The sequence below is a fragment of the Oncorhynchus keta genome, unplaced genomic scaffold, assembly GCF_023373465.1.
Source record: "Oncorhynchus keta strain PuntledgeMale-10-30-2019 unplaced genomic scaffold, Oket_V2 Un_contig_932_pilon_pilon, whole genome shotgun sequence".
NCBI lineage: Eukaryota > Metazoa > Chordata > Actinopteri > Salmoniformes > Salmonidae > Oncorhynchus > Oncorhynchus keta.
In genome coordinates, this window is record NW_026290487.1 from 1 (window position 1) to 20791 (window position 20791).

Here is a 20791-nt window from a genome sequence, read left to right on the forward strand (position 1 = left end):
TACCACCACTTGGACAAAGGTATATGCTGAATGTGTTATGTCCCGTGTATCACTCAATGACTGTCTGTTCTTCTGCTACAGTGTGGAACATGGTGGAGAGTACACAATGAAACCTGGGCTTAGAAAATGTGAGTGTTGACTGAATGTTACTAAGAATAAGTCTTAATTCAAGTTAAGTCAAAGACCACCATCATTACTTACTTGGTCATATTAAATATCAGCTGTAGTTCTACAGAAGCAGAAATCAGGGACACCAACGTGTACAAAGAGTTGATTTGACAGTGTGTGTGTGTGTGTGTGTGTGTGTGTGTGTGTGTGTGTGTGTGTGGCGTGTCCGTGTTAAGTAAGGAATGTCTGTTTTTGTTCATGCATGCATATGTGTGTGTGTGTGTGTAATTAATGTGAATAAGTGTGTTTTATATTACCATACTGTGTAACATATGATCCTTCAACAAGTCTCAAGTTACCTTAACTTCTCCTTTTGATACCTAGAAACATCTACATTAAATGAATTAGTGAAAAGTGAGTTAACATTCTAATGTGAATGATGATGATTTCTAATATTGTGTCTGGTTTCATCCATCAGATGTCTGTGATCTCACACTGGACCTAAACACAGTAAACAGACTCCTCTCTCTGTCTGAGGAGAACAGAAAGGTGACATGTAGGACAGAGGAGCAGCCGTATCCTGATCACCCAGAGAGATTTGAGGACTGTGGACAGGTGCTGTGTAGAGAGGGTCTGACTGGGCGCTGTTACTGGGAGGTAGAGTGGAGTGGGAGAAGGGCTGATATAGGAGTGACATATAAAGGAATCAGAAGGAGAGGAGGGGTTAAGGACTGTTATCTTGGATGGAATGACAAGTCCTGGAGTCTGAACTGCTCTGACAACAGTTACATTGCCTGGCACAATAATAATCCCACTACCATAGACGTCCCCTCCTCCAGCCCCCACAGAGTAGGAGTGTATCTGGACTGGCCAGCCGGCACTCTGTCCTTCTACAGAGTCTACTCTGACACACTGACCCACCTGATCACATTCACCTCCACATTCACTGAGCCCCTATATCCAGGGATTCATATTTGGTATGATGGTGACTCAGTGTCTCTGTGTCAAACACAACATGATGTTTCACTCTAATCAGGGTCATGTTCAGTAAGACACTGGAGCAACAATGTAGAATATCTCTCTAGTGTGTTAACCTCTCTATCCAGGGTGTTTGGTATGAAAAATATGTAGTAGCATTACTTTAAGGTTAATATAAATGATAGGTGTGTACAATAGTGTTACTCTGGTTGTGTAAATTGCTGTTTTCACATAAATCTGCACCTAATTCACCACGGCTGTGCACATCTTGTCTGTTCCGAACAAAGTCTCTCCTCATCCTCTATTCTAAGAACCAACTGTTCTTGGTTCTCGTAGGAGAACACAGAGGATTCTGACTAGTTGGCCACCTCATCCTCTATTCTAAGAACCAACTGTTCTTGGTTCTCGTAGGAGAACACAGAGGATTCTGACTAGTTGGCCACCTCATCCTCTATTCTAAGAACCAACTGTTCTTGGTTCTCGTAGGAGAACACAGAGGATTCTGACTAGTTGGCCACCTCATCCTCTATTCTAAGAACCAACTGTTCTTGGTTCTCGTAGGAGAACACAGAGGATTCTGACTAGTTGGCCACCTCATCCTCTATTCTAAGAACCAACTGTTTGGTTCTCGTAGGAGAACACAGAGGATTCTGACTAGTTGGCCACCTCATCCTCTATTCTAAGAACCAACTGTTCTTGGTTCTCGTAGGAGAACACAGAGGATTCTGACTAGTTGGCCACCTCATCCTCTATTCTAAGAACCAACTGTTCTTGGTTCTCGTAGGAGAACACAGAGGATTCTGACTAGTTGGCCACCTCATCCTCTATTCTAAGAACCAACTGTTCTTGGTTCTCGTAGGAGAACACAGAGGATTCTGACTAGTTGGCCACCTCATCCTCTATTCTAAGAACCAACTGTTCTTGGTACTCGTAGGAGAACACAGAGGACTCTGACTAGTTGGCCACCTCATCCTCTATTCTAAGAACCAACTGTTCTTGGTTCTCGTAGGAGAACACAGAGGATTCTGACTAGTTGGCCACCTCATCCTCTATTCTAAGAACCAACTGTTCTTGGTTCTCGTAGGAGAACACAGAGGATTCTGACTAGTTGGCCACCTCATCCTCTATTCTAAGAACCAACTGTTCTTGGTACTCGTAGGAGAACACAGAGGATTCTGACTAGTTGGCCACCTCATCCTCTATTCTAAGAACCAACTGTTCTTGGTTCTCGTAGGAGAACACAGAGGATTCTGACTAGTTGGCCACCTCATCCTCTATTCTAAGAACCAACTGTTCTTGGTACTCGTAGGAGAACACAGAGGATTCTGACTAGTTGGCCACCTCATCCTCTATTCTAAGAACCAACTGTTCTTGGTACTCGTAGGAGAACACAGAGGATTCTGACTAGTTGGCCACCTCATCCACTAAATATGTGTTGGTTCGACACATTGAGTCAGTTGTGGTGGAACCAGCCATGACTAAGCATTTATAGGTTTACTATATGAGACCTCTGTTGGTTTCTGTATGTCAGAGCTCTTGGCCCAACACCCAAGAGTGTGGGGTCGACCAGCCTCATTATTCCAGGGCTCTCAACGAATCACTTATGGGTGCAGTGGCGACCCATCATTCAGGGCAGGTGGAGCTGTTATGAGCACCAAATCTTTACCAACATAAATCAAATCCCACCCAAAATGGTGGCTTGCTTGTTTTGCATGTTATTTTGGCATTAATACGTGACACATATCCGTTTGCAAACAATGTACATTTTTTTAATATATCTATATCATTGAATTAATAAAGCGGCATACAAACATGGTTTCTTTTTCGATTTATTGAGTAAGGCAACTGTTAATTCAGAACTGCGAAAACTTGACTTCAGTGAGTTCAAGACAACTGGGAAGTCGGGAATAAACAAGCTCCGACTGGGAAAATACGTGTTGAACAGTCATCCAACTCGGAATTGTAAATCTGGCCTCTTCCTAGAGAAACGACCTGAAGCTCAATGACGTCATCGTGATTTAATCTTGTTTTTTTGGAGTTACCAGTTGCTTTGAAAGCACCATAAATCCAGAGAATGCCAGAATTTGATGACAACATTTTCCCACAAAGGACCACCGTGCCACCTTCCTGTTCAAGTGAGCACAGCACAGCACAGCACAGCACAGCACAGCACAGCACAGCACAGCACAGCACAGCACAACAATGTGAGTCCAAAACTGTCTTCTACGCTGCTGCATAAATGATGTAATATGCCAGGGAGATGTGTATACTGTAGCTACAAAAGTAATACTAAGTGTATGTTGTGTAGTAAGATGTTAGTAGCCCATGTGCCTCACCCTAAGAATTTGTTCTATTTACCCCTCTTAATTTCGCTGTTCAGACTTGGTGGTGCAAATGTAGCCTATAACCCGTTTTAGAGAAATGTAATCATTGAATATTGTAAGAGCTTTCATTGTCTACTTATATGCCCCCTTTATTTATCCTACGGTTCTGACTTGGTGTACAGGGAGAACACAAAGAACAGCCCATGTTCTGAATTCTGTCGCTGTACATTTCAAAAGTGCTGAACAAATTGTTATTTTGACTATGTCCCATCCTCACTCATTAACCTGTTACTCCTACCCCCTACTTTTTCGAACATTCTGTTAAAAATCGCTGATAGAGGAATTCTAGATTCCTATGTATTTTGTAGCCAAAACCAAATTAGCACTCGTTTCTAATTCATTAATGAGGTGTAAGTTCATTAATTATGCATGAAGTAGATCGAGACCAGTCTTAAAAGCCAGGTAAGAGCGTTTAATTCCAGAGAGTACTAAACGCATACGCATATTTCCACAGGTTATAAACTGAAAATGACATCATCAGTTTCCCACCCTCTCTCCGATTCTCACAAGAGCCCATTGTTTTTAGGTCTGGAACTCTCCTTCTACTCCCCCCATAAAACTACATTCCAAACTGTCTAAAATATATACTTTTCTCCACTAATGGAACACCACCCAAACATTTCTTATCTGTCTGAAAAGCTATAGCATCTTTCGCCGTTAAACTTCCCGAGAGGCACAGACAATTAATTCGTTCTGCTTACATTTTCAGTAACAGCCAATAACCAAGAACCCATACTTTTCATACCATAACATAATAATATTAGAATAAATGGTTCTAATCAATAATGTATACATAATTAATCATTTCAACTATAATTTCCTCTATCAATTAGTGAACTTAGAGCAGAAATGGAGAAAATTATACCAACCGGGGTATGGTCGCAACACGATACAGACGTCGGGTTAGTTAAATCTGCTAGTCCTGTTTGTGTAAAAATAAAACCTGATGCCAAACTTCCATGGAAAACCCAGTATCCTATGAAGCCTGAGGCTGAAGAAGGAATAAGATTGACAATAGAAGGACTGCTCAGGGCAGGTGTATTGATAGAGATGCCCAGTTGTTGCAATAAACCCTTGTTACCTGTTCTTAAAGCCAATTGTAAAAAATGGAGACTGGTCCATGACTTAAGAGCTGTAAATGACATAGTTCAGGATTGTCCTGCTGAAGTCCCAAACCCTCACACGCTGTTGACCAATGTTCCCCCGGATGCCAAATACTTTACGGTTATTGACCTATGTGGAGCGTTTTTTACTGTATCCCTGGCAGAGGAGTGCAGACATTTGTTTGCGTTTAGATATCGGGGCAAAACTCTGTCTTATACTAGAACGCCACAAGGCTTTAAGCACAGTCCGCATTTTTTCAATCAGATATTGAGAGCTGATTTGGAGGAATTAATATTAGATGGCACACTGATTCAATATGTGGATGACCTGTTGATCTGTGCCTCAACTTTGGAACAATGTAATTCAAACTCACTAAAAGTACTGCAGCGACTAGCTGAGGGGGGACACAAAGTCTCTAGAACAAAACTACAGTACTGCCAACCTCAAGTTGAGTACTTAGGAAGAACAATAGCTCATGGGACCACAAACAGTAGCTCAGATGATGACCTTTTTGGGAATGACAGGGTTCAGTTCAGATTGGATAGAAGAGTATGTAGTCAAAACAGCTCCCCTGAGAGAAATAATGAAAGAAGCTGGACAGCTTAATCTAAGAGCAAGACTAGATTGGAACACTGATGCGTTGGTTGCTTTCGAAACACTTCAGACAGAGATACAAACAGCACCAGCTCTAGCAACCCCAGATTACACCAAACCATTCCTGTTATACGTAGCAAACAGGTGCAACAACTATGCAGCAGCTGTTCTTATGCAAGAAACATGTAGCGGTAGGAAGAAACAACCTTTTGCCTTTTACAGCTCTAAACTAGATCCGGTAGCCCAGGGATACCCACCATGTTATCAAGGATTGGCAGCGTTGAATTATGCATATGACAAAGCGTCAACAATTACCCTGTGATTATCAGCACTCATCATAAAATAGTGGAGTTGATAGAGCAGGGAAAATTCGTGCTAACTAATGCAAGGACGATGAATTATATGAGCTTGCTCACGTATCCAGACGTTCTCATTAAAATACGTAGCACTGTGAATCCAGCAGAAAGGATTCCATTTGATTTTGAAGGAGAAGCACACGATTGTGTAGCCGAGGCTTTAACACCAAATTACGCCCTGACTTAGAATCAATTCCGTTAATAGATCAAGAGGGAGATAATCTGGAAAGTTACTTTGTAGATGGTTCTTGCTTTAAAGATTATACAGGTAATCATGCAGGGTTTGCGGTAGTCAAGCAAGAGGGGAAAGCTTTCACTGAGGAAATATTACATCACATACCGGTTCCAGAAGGTCCGTTTAGACACATCGTGATGGACTATGTAGACATGATAAAACCTATACGGGGTAAAAGGTACATGTTAGTTATCATAGACAGGTTCAGTAGATGGGTAGAAGCAATACCATCGGTGGATCAGGGGTCAGGAACAGTCGTAAAATTCTTATCAACAGAAGTAATTCCCAGGTTTGGGATTCCATTTCAGACAATGGTTCGGCGTTTATACAAAAAGTTGTAAAAACAATAATACAGCAGCTAAGGATGAAACAAAGGTTGGGATGTGTCTATCATCCCCAATCGCAGGGGATGGTTGAAAGAGTTAACGGGACCCTGAAAAACAAGATAACAAAGATCTGTGGATCTACAGGACTCAATTGGGTGGATGCTTTGCCGCTTGCACTAATGAGTTGTCGCATGGAAACTAACAGAAACACGCACCTCTCGCCGCATGAAATGCTTATGGGTCGACCCATGCCAATACCAATGTTAGGAGGACTGTATAAAGGTCCCTCCTTAGATATATTGCAAAGTGAATTGAAATCGTATTTGATGTATCTAACCAAAATACACAAAGCCATATACTTACAGGAGAAAAAGATGGTGCCAGAGCCGGGTCTGGAAGGACCTCTCCCAGTGGTACCAGGAGATCTGGTCTACGTTCGAGTGTTCCGAAAGAAGTGGGATCAGCCGAGGAGAGAAGGACCCCCGAGGTGGCAACAGCCACAAACACGGCCGTCCAAGTGAAAAGAAGCAAGACGTGGTATCATCTCAACCACTGCACCCGAGCCCCGACAGAGAGAAGGATACAACCCTACAGAGATGAGGACACAGAGGATGCTGATTCACCAGGCGGGACCCCGGAGGGAGCAGGAGCAGCGGAGACGATCAAAACGCCAGAGAGGAATCAAGAAAATGGCAGACCAGATACAAATGCATCAGCTAACAACTGGCAGAAGCACAGATACAAACCACAGATATGAAGAGTGCGCCAGCTAATTGCACTCAGAAGGAGCACCAGGGGAAAAGAGCCTGAAAAGAAAAGAGACAAACAACCAAAGCCTCCTCCAGTATGGCCAGAAAGCCCAGAAGTGGGTGGGGGGGTAACATGTCTGCTACTCCTGACGATATACCTGTTGGGGCAGACTTTGTTGACGGAAGCCCTCTACAGTGGGACCCCGAGGTAGATCCTCTTATTGTCACTCATATGCATCCTGATTTACAAATTATTATTATTATTAGATATTCTCACAGAACTAGTTTGACTCCAGGTCTGATAAACATCCTAATGAATGTTCCCCTCCCAGTCTAGGATGTTATATATTCATTGATAAATGACTCCAGGTCTGATTACAAGCTGTTTGCAGCCCAGTCTGATCTCCACCATTGAAAGAGGTTGACCAGGGACTTCATCTGGGAAAATTACATTATATAATACATGTCCCACTGATGTTGATTTTACATTCATACATAAGCCCAAGAAAGATAAATACTCTGCTCAACAAACTTCAAAATTATTAGCTTATATATTTGCCCGTTTTGTTGACTAGGAGGTGAAACAGTTACAGACTTGGTCTTCTGATAAACACTCCTGTGTGATAGACATAACAACCCAACCAGAAGCTGTTACTCAATTATGATAGACATATGTTTTTATCACATTCTAATACAGAATCAAACTGTGTAATAGGAGACAAATATGAACTGGTATGTTAGTATCAGACCTCATGTACAGACAGATTGCTCTGATGATGTTGATTTGGGATAGCATATGTTGACACTGTGTGATAGAGAGTTCTCCAGACTGTCTGATAGGTCACTGGTTCGACAATACAGACCAAGCTGTGTCCATCTGACATATGTTCAGACTGTGGTGAAAATCTGTCTGATAGACATATGTCCATCCGTTACAGAGGTGTAAGACATATGCAGACCTGATAACCTATGTTGACCTGCCCTCCTAGGAGTAATCCATATGTTATTTTGCTCTACTCATGTTATTTAGAGAACTGATAGACATACTATGGTTAACCCTGTGTAATGTATGAACAACACTTTTCACTGCATGTGACAATAAAACATTACAATTCTTTCTCAATTGAAGAAAACAACAATTCAGTTTAACATTGTTGATTACCAAAAGTTATAATACCTTGTTGACATTCATCCAATGACAATTAACCCCACGTTGACTTGCATTACATTCTCAGAGCGCTAATTTGTCTAGAACAACATGCTCATGTTATGAACCAGAAATGTCACATATCTGTTTGACAGTAACCCTGGATGAGGAATGTGTGAACTATCTTGTCATCTTTTGGGTAACCTGTCACCCTGACCATCAAAACTGTTTGCCCCACCACTTTGTATGTTTCTATGTTTTGGTTGGTGACAGGAGGTGTGATCTGAGCATTCTATGTTGGATGTCTTGTTTGTCTATTTCTGTGTTTGGGCCCTGATATGTTTCTCAATACAGAACCCTGTTGAACAGCAGTCACTGCATGTGTGTTAGTCATTTTCTCTGATTAAACATTTACATTGATTTTACTATAAATGACATGACATATTTAAAGGTAGAAAACCTGAATCAGAAATGTCACATATCTGGTTTCATTATACTGTGTGTGTTTGTTACTTTGGGTGATCGTTCCTGTTTTTGTGTTTGAAACAGTCTTTATTTTTGAAGAACAGCATATGGTTCAACTTTTTAATGCAGAAGGATTACATTTGTTGTTTTGTTAGTTATCTCATGTGTTTCTTTATATCTGGAATCTCATGTGTTTCTTTATAAATTAAAGAACATGAATAACCACGCTGCATTTTGGTCCGCCTCTACTTCACCTAAAGAAAGCCGATACATAACCACATTGGAACATTCTAGTCTTTAATGACATGAACTGGCAGAACAGGTTTCAGCAAAGTATGGAGTCATTGTTTTCAGGAAGGTGTAACCATGACGATGGGAGGGACAGGAGGAGACTAAGTGCAAAGACCTGAACTACAGAGACAAACAGCCACCTGAACTACTGTCCTACAGAGACAAACAGCCACCTGAACTACTGTCCTACAGAGACAAACAGCCAAATGAACTACTGTCCTACAGAGACAAACAGCCACCTGAACTACTGTCCTACAAAGACAAACAGCATCTACACAAACAGCCACCTGAACTACTGTCCTACAAAGACAAACAGCATCTACACAAACAGCCACCTGAACTACTGTCCTACAAAGACAAACAGCCACCTGAACTACTGTCCTACAGAGACAAACAGCATCTACACAATCAGCCACCTGAACTACTGTCCTACAAAGACAAACAGCCTCCTGAACTACTGTCCTACACCTGAGACAAACAGCATCTACACAATCAGCCACCTGAACAACTGTCCTACATCGTTCCTGTTTTTGTGTTTGCAAGACAAACAGCATCAAGACAAACAGCATCTACACAAACAGCCACCTGAACTACTGTCCTACAAAGACAAACAGCCACCTGAACTACTGTCCTACAAAGACAAACAGCCACCTGAACTACTGTCCTACAAAGACAAAGAGCATCTATAAAAACAGCCACCTGAACTACTGTCCTACAAAGACAAACAGCCACCTGAACTACTGTCCTACAAAGACAAACAGCATCTACACAAACAGCCACCTGAACTACTGTCCTACAAAGACAAACAGCATCTACACAATCAGCCACCTGAACTACTGTCCTACAGAGACAAACAGCATCTACACAAACAGCCACCTGAACTACTGTCCTACAAAGACAAACAGCATCTATACAAACAGCCACCTGAACTACTGTCCTACAGAGACAAACAGCATCTACACAAACAGCCACCTGAACTACTGTCATACAAAGACAAAACAGCATCTACACAAACAGCCACCTGAACTACTATCCTCCAAAGACAAACAGCATCTACACAATCAGCCACCTTAACTACTGTCCTACAAAAACAAACAGCCACCTGAACTACTGTCCTACAGAGACAAACATCATCTACACAAACAGCCACCTTAACTACTGTCCTACAAAGACAAACAGCCACCTGAACTACTGTCCTACAAAGACAAACAGCATCTACACAAATAGGGAATCTGAGAAAAATGGCTTTAAAGTTTGTTTTCTTGTCCATGCATATCAACCATGACCACTGATCTGACCTATGACCCCTAAGTACTGATACTACACTCTGCCTTGGTATGACCTATGACCCCTAAGTACTGATACTACACAAACTGACCTATGACCCCTAAGTACTGAAACTACCACCTGCCTTGTCTGACCTATGACTAAGTACAGCATACTGCACTGCCTTCCTGACCTATGACCCCTAAGTACTGATACTACACAAACAGCCTTGGTCTGACCTATGACCCCTAAGTACTGATACTGCACTCTGCCTTGGTCTGACCTACTAAGTACTGATACTGCACTGCCTGGTCTGACCTATGACCCTAAGTACTGTCCTACACTCTGCCTTGGTCTGACCTTAAACAGCTGTCTGGGTAATGAAACAGCAAAGTGCAGCATCTAGAAATCTAAATGTTGATCCAGATTTATTGTTGTTTTTCTGTTTGATGGAAACAGTTTGAGTTCTAACTACATTCCAACTGTATTTAATGGTGTTATGTAGTTGTGTTGTCATGTTGTATTGTAGTAACCTCAACTGTATTTAATGGTGTTAAGTTGTGTTGTCATGTTGTATAGTTACTGTATTTAATGGTGTTATGTAGTTGTGTTGTCATGTTGTATTGTAGTAACCCTCAACTGTATTTAATGGTGTTATGTAGTTGTGTTGTCATGTTGTATTGTAGTAACCCTCAACAGTATTTAATGGTGTTATGTAGTTGTGTTGTCATGTTGTATTGTAGTAACCTCAACTGTATTTAATGGTGTTATGTAGTTGTGTTGTCATGTTGTATTGTAGTAACCCTCAACTGTATTTAATGGTGTTATGTAGTTGTGTTGTCATGTTGTATTGTAGTAACCCTCAACTGTATTTAATGGTGTTATGTAGTTGTGTTGTCATTGTAGTAACCCTCAACTGTATTTAATGGTGTTATGTAGTTGTGTTGTCATGTTGTATTGTAGTAACCCTCAACTGTATTTAATGGTGTTATGTAGTTGTGTTGTCATGTTGTATTGTAGTAACCCTCAACTGTATTTAATGGTGTTATGTAGTTGTGTTGTCATGGCCTTGTATTTAAGTTAACCCTCAACTGTATTTAATGGTGTTATGTAGTTGTGTTGTCATGTTGTATTGTAGTAACCCTCAACTGTATTTAATGGTGTTATGTAGTTGTGTTGTCATGTTGTATTGTAGTAACCCTCAACTGTATTTAATGGTGTTATGTAGTTGTGTTGTCATGTTGTATTGTAGTAACCCTCAACTGTATTTAATGGTGTTATGTAGTTGTGTTGTCATGTTGTATTGTAGTAACCCTCAACTGTATTTAATGGTGTTATGTAGTTGTGTTGTCATGTTGTATTGTAGTAACCCTCAACTGTATTTAATACACTAGTTGTTTGTCATGTTGTATTGTAGTAACCCTCAACTGTATTTAATGGTGTTATGTAGTTGTGTTGTCATGTTGTATTGTAGTAACCTCAACTGTATTTAATGGTGTTATGTAGTTGTGTTGTCATGTTGTATTGTAGTAACCCTCAACTGTATTTAAAGTTATGTAGTTGTGTTGTCATGTTAGTATTGTAGTAACCCTCAACTGTATTTAATGGTGTTATGTAGTTGTGTTGTCATGTTGTATTGTAGTAACCTCAACTGTATTTAATGGTGTTAGTTGTGTTGTCATGTTATATTGTAGTAACCTCAACTGCATTTAATGGTATGTAGTTGTGTTGTCATGTTGTATTGTAGTAACCCTCAACTGTATTTAATGGTGTTATGTAGTTGTGTTGTCATGTTGTATTGTAGTAACCCTCAACTGTATTTAATGGTGTTATGTAGTTGTGTTGTCATGTTGTATTGTAGTAACCCTCAACTGTATTTAATGGTGTTATGTAGTTGTGTTGTCATGTTGTATTGTAGTAACCCTCAACTGTATTTAATGGTGTTATGTAGTTGTGTTGTCATGTTGTATTGTAGTAACCCTCAACTGTATTTAATGGTGTTATGTAGTTGTGTTGTCATGTTGTATTGTAGTAACCCTCAACTGTATTTAATGGTGTTATGTAGTTGTGTTGTCATGTTGTATTGTAGTAACCCTCAACTGTATTTAATGGTGTTATGTAGTTGTGTTGTCATGTTGTGAAAGTTGTATTGTAGTAGGCCTAACCCCAAATACTTTTTTCTGGTGATGGAGAGAGACACAGACACAGCAACAGAATAGGATATGATGGAGAGAGACAGACAAGACACGGAGACAGCAACATAATAGGATATGATGGAGAGAGACAACAGACAAGACACGGAGACAGCAACAGAATAGGATACAGGAGAGAGACACCAGACAAGACACAGACAGAACAGAATAGGATATGATGGAGAGAGACACCAGACAAGACACAGAGACAGCAACAGAATAGGATATGATGGAGAGAGACAGACAAGACACAGAGACAGCAACAGAATAGGATATGATGGAGAGAGACACAAACAAGACACAAGACAGCAACAGACACCAGACAAGACACAGAGACAGCAAAGAATAGGATATGATGGAGAGAGACACCAGACAAGACACAGAGACAGCAACAGAAGAATAGGATATGATGGAGAGAGACACCAGACAAGACACAGAGACAGCAACAGAAGAATAGGATATGATGGAGAGAGACACAGACAAGACACAGACACAGCAACAGAATAGGATATGATGGAGAGAGACACCAGACAAGACACAGAGACAGCAACAGAATAGGATATGATGGAGAGAGACACCAGACAAGACACAGAGACAGCAAAGAAGAATAGGATATGATGGAGAGAGACACCAGACAAGACACAGAGACAGCAACAGAAGAATAGGATATGATGGAGAGAGACACCAGACAAGACACAGAGACAGCAACAGAAGAATAGGATGTGATAGAGAGAGACACCAGACAAGACACAGAGACAGCAACAGAAGAATAGGATATGATGGAGAGAGACAACAGACAAGACACAGAGACAGCAACAGAAGAATAGGATATGATGGAGAGAGACAACAGACAAGACACAGAGACAACAGAATAGGATATGAAGGAGAGACAACAGACAAGACACAGAGACAACAAAAAAATAGGATATGAAGGAGAGAGACACCAAACAAGACACAGAGACAGCAACAGAATATGATATGTGGAGAGAACACCAGACAAGACACAGAGACAGCAACAGAAGAATAGGATATGGAAGAGACTGTTAAGAGACACAGAGACAACAGAATAGGATATGAAGGAGAGACACCAGACAAGACACAGAGACAAAATAATAGGATATGTAAATGAGAGAGCAACAAGACACAGAACTCACTTTTGGAGAGAGACAGACAAGATAGAGACCTGATGATCAGACCAGACTGTGTTTCTGATTGAGAGAAATAAAAGGAATAGTTCCAGACGACGATTGTTGTGTGTATTAATATAGTTGATGATATTGTTATGTGTATTCATATAGTTGATGATATTGTTATGTAGTTGATGATATTGTTATATAGTTGATGATATTGTTATGTGTATTCATATAGTTGATGATATTGTTATGTAGTTGATGATATTGTTATATAGTAGATGATATTGTTGTGTGTATTCATATAGTTGATGATATTGTTATGTGTATTCATATAGTTGATGATATTGTTATATTCATATAGTTGATGATATTGTTATGTGTTTTCATATAGTTGATGATATTGTTATGTGTATTCATATAGTTGATGATATTGTTATGTGTATTCATATAGTTGATGATATTGTTATGTGTATTCATATAGTTGATGATATTGTTATGTGTATTCATATAGTTGATGATATTGTTATGTGTATTCATATAGTTGATGATATTGTTATGTGTATTCATATAGTTTATTATATTGTTATGTGTATTCATATAGTTGATGATATTTTTGGTGGACAGTGTTATAATAGTCCTACTCTCCTTAAATGTTTTTGATATAAATTAGATGAATTTGTTCTGTGCCCATCTGTGTGCCCCAAGGTGATCACTCCTACACTATCTAGAATCTAAAAGGGTTCTTTGGCTGTCCCCATAGGAGAACCCTTTGTAGAACCCTTTTTGGTACTAGGTAGAACCCTTTTGGCTTCCATGAAGAATCCTTTCCACAGAGGGTTCTACATACATAAGAGTGATGGACCAGGGGTTCTCCTACTGTATCATAGGTAGACCAGGGTCTCCTACTGTATCATAGGTCTATAGACCAGGTGTGATCTAGACCAGGGTGATTCTGTATTATAGGTCAATAGACCAGGGTGATCTCCTACTGTATCATAGGTCTATAGACCAGGGTGATCTCCTACTGCATCATAGGTCTATTAACCAGGGTGATCTCCTACTGTATCATAGGTCTATAGACCAGGGTGATCTCCTACTGTATCATAGGTCTATAGACCAGGGTGATCTCCTACTGTATCATAGGTCTATAGACCAGGGTGATCTCCTACTGTATCATAGGTCTATAGACCAGGGTGATCTCCTACTGTATCATAGGTCTATAGACCAGGGTGATCTCCTACTGTATCATAGGTCTATAGACCAGGGTGATCTCCTACTGTATCATAGGTCTATAGACCAGGGTGATCTCCTACTGTATCATAGGTCTATAGACCAGGGTGATCTCCTACTACTGATCATAGGTCTATAGACCAGGGTGATCTCCTACTGTATCATAGGTCTATAGACCAGGGTGATCTCCTACTGTATCATAGGTCTATAGACCAGGGTGATCTCCTACTGTATCATAGGTCTATAGACCAGGGTGATCTCCTACTGTATCATAGGTCTATAGACCAGGGTGATCTCCTACTGTAAGAATCCTTTCCACAGAGGGTTCTATATGGAAGCCAGAAGAGTTTTAACTAGAACCCAAAATAATATCCTATGGGGAAAGCCAGAAGACCTGTTTGGAACCCTTTAATCTAAGAGTGCATCATCACAACAATCAACAATCAAACATTTTCTGTTAATGCTTTTCACTCAGGAAGGTTTGTTGTGTGAAAGAGACAAATAAATATTGTGGAGAGACTAACAACAACTTACACTTCCTCAAAACAGGTTGTGTGTGTTCATTAGTTCCCACCGTAGCAAACCGTTTGGCAACAGAAACCGGTTAGGTCACATTGTACAGCGTTTACAGTGAACTGTTTAGGTCACATTGTACAGTGTTTACAGTGAACTGTTTAGGTCACATTGTACAGTGTTTACAGTGAACTGTTTAGGTCACATTGTACAGCGTTTACAGTGAACTGTTTGTGTTTTATGCAACTGTCACGGTCGTTGTAATGGACGGACCAAGGCACAGCGTGTGTTGAGTTCCACATATTTATTTAAAGTGAAACTACTTAACAAAACAAGCAACAAAACGTGACGACGTGGTGCAACACAAAACAACAATGGAGAACTGAAGCTGATCCCCAATTAGAGACAACGATAATCAGCTGCCTCTAATTGGGAACCATACCAAAACACCAACATAGAAATAGGAATACTAGAACACCCCCTAGTCATGCCTTGATCTACAACACCATAGAGAACCAAGGGCTCTCTGTGGTCAGGGCGTGACTGCAACATTTTAAAACTGTTGTCTGTGGAGTAAACTAATGAATACAACCCAGGTTGTTGCCTACGACTCGGCATATTGATACCTGCCTGATGCTGAAACCTGAACGTAGCCTGAGGGTTAAACTATGATACTAGCCAGATATACTGGTTTTCTAAAGTTAGCCAGCTTCAGTTAGCTTCACATTCCAGCTCAGACCTCATCCATCAGAATATACAGAACAGAAAATATCTCAATGACTTGACATGTTCTGGTTGTGAATTCAGGCTACAAGGTGAGAATCCTGCCAGGGATTATTGTAAAGTGTGTAGATACATTAAATGTATGGTGTTATTTTAGTATAGTGAAGTAAAACACTCCTAACAGTAGATACATTAAATGTCTGGTGTAATGTTAGTATAGTGAATGACAGTAAAACACTCCTAACAGTCTACTTCTACTGAGACAGGTTGGTGTCAGTTTAATCATACAACATGGAGCTGACTGGACGTGGTCAAGTCAAATTCAATATATCAATATTCATATATTATAGTTCTACATTTAACATTTCGTATGATAATGTAATTGTGTCATAGTTCCACTATAGTGTAGTGATCCTCTACATTTCATATGATAATGTAATTGTATCATAGTTTCTCTATAGTGTAGTGATCCTCACTATATGAGCCACGTCACAATTTCAACCAAGTTACCAATTGATGTCAATGGTGCGATGCGTCGGTTGTTCATGACACATGCAACCTGAGTTCGCTTCCCTGCCCCGCTGTTTGCTACATTGGTGTCTGAGACATGCTTTTGTGTGAGCCAGGTAACAATTCCCACCATGTGGGTTAACCCTATTGGTGCCGTAGGGTGTTGACCTTGCCTGCTGTTTTCAACTATATTAACAGCACAGGCTGCCTGTAGGGTGTTGACCTCCCTGTCTGCTGTTTTCAACCTGCCTGCTGTTTTCAACTATATTAACATCACAGGCTGCCTGTAGGGTGTTGACCTCCCTGCCTGCTGTTTTCAACTATATTAACAGCACAGGCTGCCTGTAGGGTGTTGACCTCCCTGCCTGCTGTTTTCAACTATATTAACATCACAGGCTGCCTGTTGCCTGCTGTTTTCAACTATGGTAACAGCACAGGCATGCTTGACCTCCCTGCCTGCTGTTTTCAACTATATTAACATCACAGGCTGCCTGTAGGGTGTTGACCTCCCTGCCTGCTGTTTTCAACTATATTAACATCACAGGCTGCCTGTAGGGTGTTGACCTCCTGCCCGCTGTTTTCAACTATATTAACAGCACAGGCTGCCTGTAGGTTGTTGACCTCCCTGCCTGCTGTTTTCAACTATATTAACAGCACAGGCTGCCTGTAGGGTGTTGACCTCCCTGCCTGCTGTTTTCAACTATATTAACATCACAGGCTGCCTGTAGGGTGTTGACCTCCCTGCCTGCTGTTTTCAACTATATTAACATCACAGGCTGCCTGTAGGGTGTTGACCTCCCTGCCTGCTGTTTTCAACTATATTAACATCACAGGCTGCCTGTAGGTTGTTGACCTCCCTGCCTGCTGTTTTCAACTATATTAACAGCACAGGCTGCCTGTAGGGTGTTGACCTCCCTGTGTTTTCAACTATATTAACATCACAGGCTGCCTGTAGGGTGTTGACCTCCTGCCTGCTGTTTTCAACTATATTAACATCACAGGCTGCCTGACCTCCCTGCCTGCTGTTTTCAACTATATTAACATCACAGGCTGCCTGTAGGTTGTTGACCTCCCTGTGCTGACAGCACTCCCTGCCTGCTGTTTTCAACTATATTAACATCACAGGCTGCCTGTAGGGTGTTGACCTCCCTGCCTGCTGTTTTCAACTATATTAACATCACGCTGCCTGTAGGGTGTTGACCTCCCTGTCTGCTGTTTTCAACTATATTAACATCACAGGCTGCCTGTAGGGTGTTGACCTCCCTGCCTGCTGTTTTCAACTATATTAACATCACAGGCTGCCTGTAGGGTGACCTCCCTGCCTGCTGACCTCACAGGCTGCCTGCCTGCTGCTGTTTTCAACTATATTAACATCACAGGCTGCCTGTAGGGTGTTGACCTCCTGCCTGCTGTTTTCAACTATATTAACATCACAGGCTGCCTGTAGGGTGTTGACCTCCTGTCTGCTGTATTCAACTATATTAACAGCACAGGCTGCCTGTAGGGTGTTGACCTCCCTGCCTGCTGTTTTCAACTATATTAACAGCACAGGCTGCCTGTAGGGTGTTGACCTCCCTGTCTGCTGTTTTCAACTATATTAACATCACAGGCTGCCTGTAGGGTGTTGACCTCCCTGTCTGCTGTTTTCAACTATATTAACATCACAGGCTGCCGTAGGGTGTTGACCTCCCTGTCTGCTGTTTTCAACTATATTAACATCACAGGCTGCCTGAGGGTGTTGACAAATATTAACATCACAGACCTCCCTGCCTGCTGTTTTCAACTATATTAACATCACAGGCTGCCAGACATTCGTTGAACAAAGAGACACAATTTTGAAAGGATTTTAGGATAATATCAGTAAGTGTTGATTTAGAGTTGTCTTCTGGGTTGTCTTCTGGGTTCAGCCTTCTCGTTGCTGTCACGTTCTTTCAAAATCGAACCCAGAAGCAGACCAGGACAAGGAGAGTAGGAAGAAGGTGAGTATTTATTTACAAGTGAATGTGAATGGGTAGATATATCCAGGTGGCGTAGCGGGCAGCGGTGGTGAGTTGATGGGAGTAAATAGGTGGATCCAATGGGGTAGCGGAATCCTCCGACGACCAGGTGGGAATGGGGTAAATGATCCGGGTGAGTAACTGAAGACAGAACAAACGGAGGTAAGTTTAAGGCAAGCAATATGTAAAAAAACAACAAAACAAATTCTATTCAACTTGAGGCTGATACTATGGCACAACATACTGTTCATGGCTAACGATCCAGCAGGGAATGGATGTCAGGTCAGAGCTTTAGAAGGGGAGAGCTGATGATCAGGACAGGTGTGCAGATTACTGATGGGATACAGGTGCGGGTGAACATCGATCTCCCAACAAGCTAATTCGCCCGGCAACCAGACAGGGTGCGTTCCAGGACACCGGAAACACACTCCAGGACAGAAACACAGGCAAACACAGACTCAGGAAGCGGGATTCGTGACAGTACCCCCTCCGACGAACGCCACCGGGCGGACTACCTGGAGCGCCAGGATGGAGGCGGTAAAGTCACGAAGCAGGTCGTCATCAGGATCTGACGCCGAGGAATCCAACTCCTCTCCTCTGGACCATATCCTTCCCAATCCACGAGATATTGGAAACCTCGATCCCGCCGTCTGGATCCATTATGCGGCGCACCGTGTAGGCAGGACCACCTCCGATCATCCGAGGAGGAGGAGGACGAGGAGGAGGGGGCAACAGAGGACTGAGGAGAACCGGCTTGAGGCAGGAGACATGAAAGGTGGGGTGTACTCGAAGCGTTGCCGGCAATTTGAGTCGGACCACAACAGGGTTAATGATTCTCTCCACCACAAACGGACCAATGAACCTTGGTAACAGTTTCCTCGACTCAGTCCGTAGAGGAAGATCCCGTGTAGCCAACCAAACCTTATCTCCGATGGTATAAGCGGGAGCAGGAATACGGCGACGATTCGCCTGGATCTGATACCGGTCAGAAACTCTAAGGAGGACCTTCCTGGCCCGATGCCAGGTCCGGTGGCAACGACGAATGTGGGGCCTGGACAGAAGGAACAGAAAGATCCCTCTCCTGAGAAGGAAACAAGGGAGGTTGGTATCCGTACAGGCATTGGAAGGGGACATCCCAGTGGCAGATGAAGGAAGGGTATTATGGGCATACTCGACCCAGGGTAATTGAGATGACCAAGAGGTGGGATCAGAGGAGGTAAGACAACGCAGCGTGGACTCCATCTTCTGGTTGGCTCTCTCCGCCTGACCATTAGATTGTGGGTGAAATCCAGAAGTGAGACTGACTGTAGCTCCAATGGCCAAACAGAAGGATCTCCAGACAGCAGAGGTAAACTGAGGACCACGGTCATAAACAATGTCACTGGGCAATCCGTGGACCCTGAAAACCTCCGTAACCAGGATCTCGGACGTCTCCGTGGCAGATGGAAGCTTGGAGAGAGGGACAAAATGAGCAAATTTGCTGAATCTGTCCACAATGGTCAGAATGACCGTGTTCCCAACAGAAGGGGGCAATCCCGTGACAAAATTCAGGGCCAGATGCGACCAAGGTTGCCGAGGAATAGGTAGGGGTGAAGAGGCCGATTGGTACTTTTGTTCTGAGCACAAATCAAATCAAATCAAATCAAATTTTATTTGTCACATACACATGGTTAGCAGATGTTAATGCGAGTGTAGCGAAATGCTTGTGCTTCTAGTTCCGACAATGCAGTGATAACCAACAAGTAATCTAACTAACAATTCCAAAACTACTGTCTTATACACAGTGTAAGGGGATAAGGAATATGTACATAAGGATATATGAATGAGTGATGGTACAGAGCAGCATACAGTAGATGGTATCGAGTACAGTATATACATATGAGATGAGTGTGAAGACAAAGTAAACAAAGTGGCATAGTTAAAGTGGCTAGTGATACATGTATTACATAAGGATGCAGTCGATGATGTAGAGTACAGTATATACATATGCATATGAGATGAATAATGTAGGGTAAGTAACATTATATAAGGTAGCATTGTTTAAAGTGGCTAGTGATATATTTACATCATTTCCCATCAATTCCCATTATTAAAATGGCTGGAGTTGGGTCAGTGTCAATGACAGTGTGTTGGCAGCAGCCACTCAATGTTAGTGGTGGCTGTTTAACAGTCTGATGGCCTTGAGATAGAAGCTGTTTTTCAGTCTCTCGGTCCCAGCTTTGATGCACCTGTACTGACCTCACCTTCTGGATGATAGCGGGGTGAACAGGCAGTGGTTCGGGTGGTTGATGTCCTTGATGATCTTTATGGCCTTCCTGTAACAACGGGTGGTGTAGGTGTCCTGGAGGGCAGGTAGTTTCCCCCGGTGATGCGTTGTGCAGTCCTCACTACCCTCTGGAGAGCCTTACGGTTGAGGGCGGAGCAGTTGCCGTACCAGGCGGTGATACAGCCCGCCAGGATGCTCTCGATTGTGCATCTGTAGAAGTTTGT

At 42.0% G+C, this 20791-nt stretch overlaps 1 protein-coding gene and 2 long non-coding RNA genes across 9 annotated transcripts; 1 reads left to right on the plus strand and 2 right to left on the minus strand.

The window, feature by feature from the left end:
* Window positions 1–76: 76 nt before the first annotated feature.
* LOC127927081 (stonustoxin subunit beta-like) lies at window positions 77–1337 on the plus strand. Its single transcript, XM_052512828.1, has 2 exons — window positions 77–128; window positions 587–1337. Exons 1-2 carry the CDS (start codon window positions 107–109, stop codon window positions 1138–1140), a joined length of 576 nt encoding a protein of 191 aa, XP_052368788.1. The 5' UTR covers window positions 77–106; the 3' UTR covers window positions 1141–1337.
* A 192-nt stretch (window positions 1338–1529) lies between these two features.
* On the minus strand, window positions 1530–2592 carry LOC127927082 (uncharacterized). Of its 3 annotated transcripts, none has more exons than XR_008126091.1 (5): window positions 2503–2592; window positions 2278–2352; window positions 2053–2202; window positions 1753–1977; window positions 1530–1679 (listed from the first exon to the last, which is right to left on the minus strand). It is a non-coding gene; the product is annotated as an uncharacterized LOC127927082 (long non-coding RNA). The 3 variants fall into 3 exon arrangements; XR_008126090.1 differs by having other exon boundaries at window positions 2428–2577; XR_008126089.1 differs by lacking the exon at window positions 2503–2592 and having other exon boundaries at window positions 2278–2427.
* Window positions 2593–16479: 13887 nt separating this feature from the next.
* On the minus strand, window positions 16480–17600 carry LOC127927084 (uncharacterized). 5 transcript variants are annotated; one of them, XR_008126096.1, is made up of 5 exons: window positions 17506–17600; window positions 16926–17099; window positions 16753–16810; window positions 16626–16661; window positions 16480–16549 (listed from the first exon to the last, which is right to left on the minus strand). It is a non-coding gene; the product is annotated as an uncharacterized LOC127927084 (long non-coding RNA). The 5 variants fall into 5 exon arrangements; XR_008126093.1 differs by having other exon boundaries at window positions 16753–16868; window positions 16926–17215; window positions 17506–17583; XR_008126094.1 differs by lacking the exon at window positions 16626–16661 and having other exon boundaries at window positions 16775–16868.
* Between the last annotated feature and the right edge of the window lie 3191 nt (window positions 17601–20791).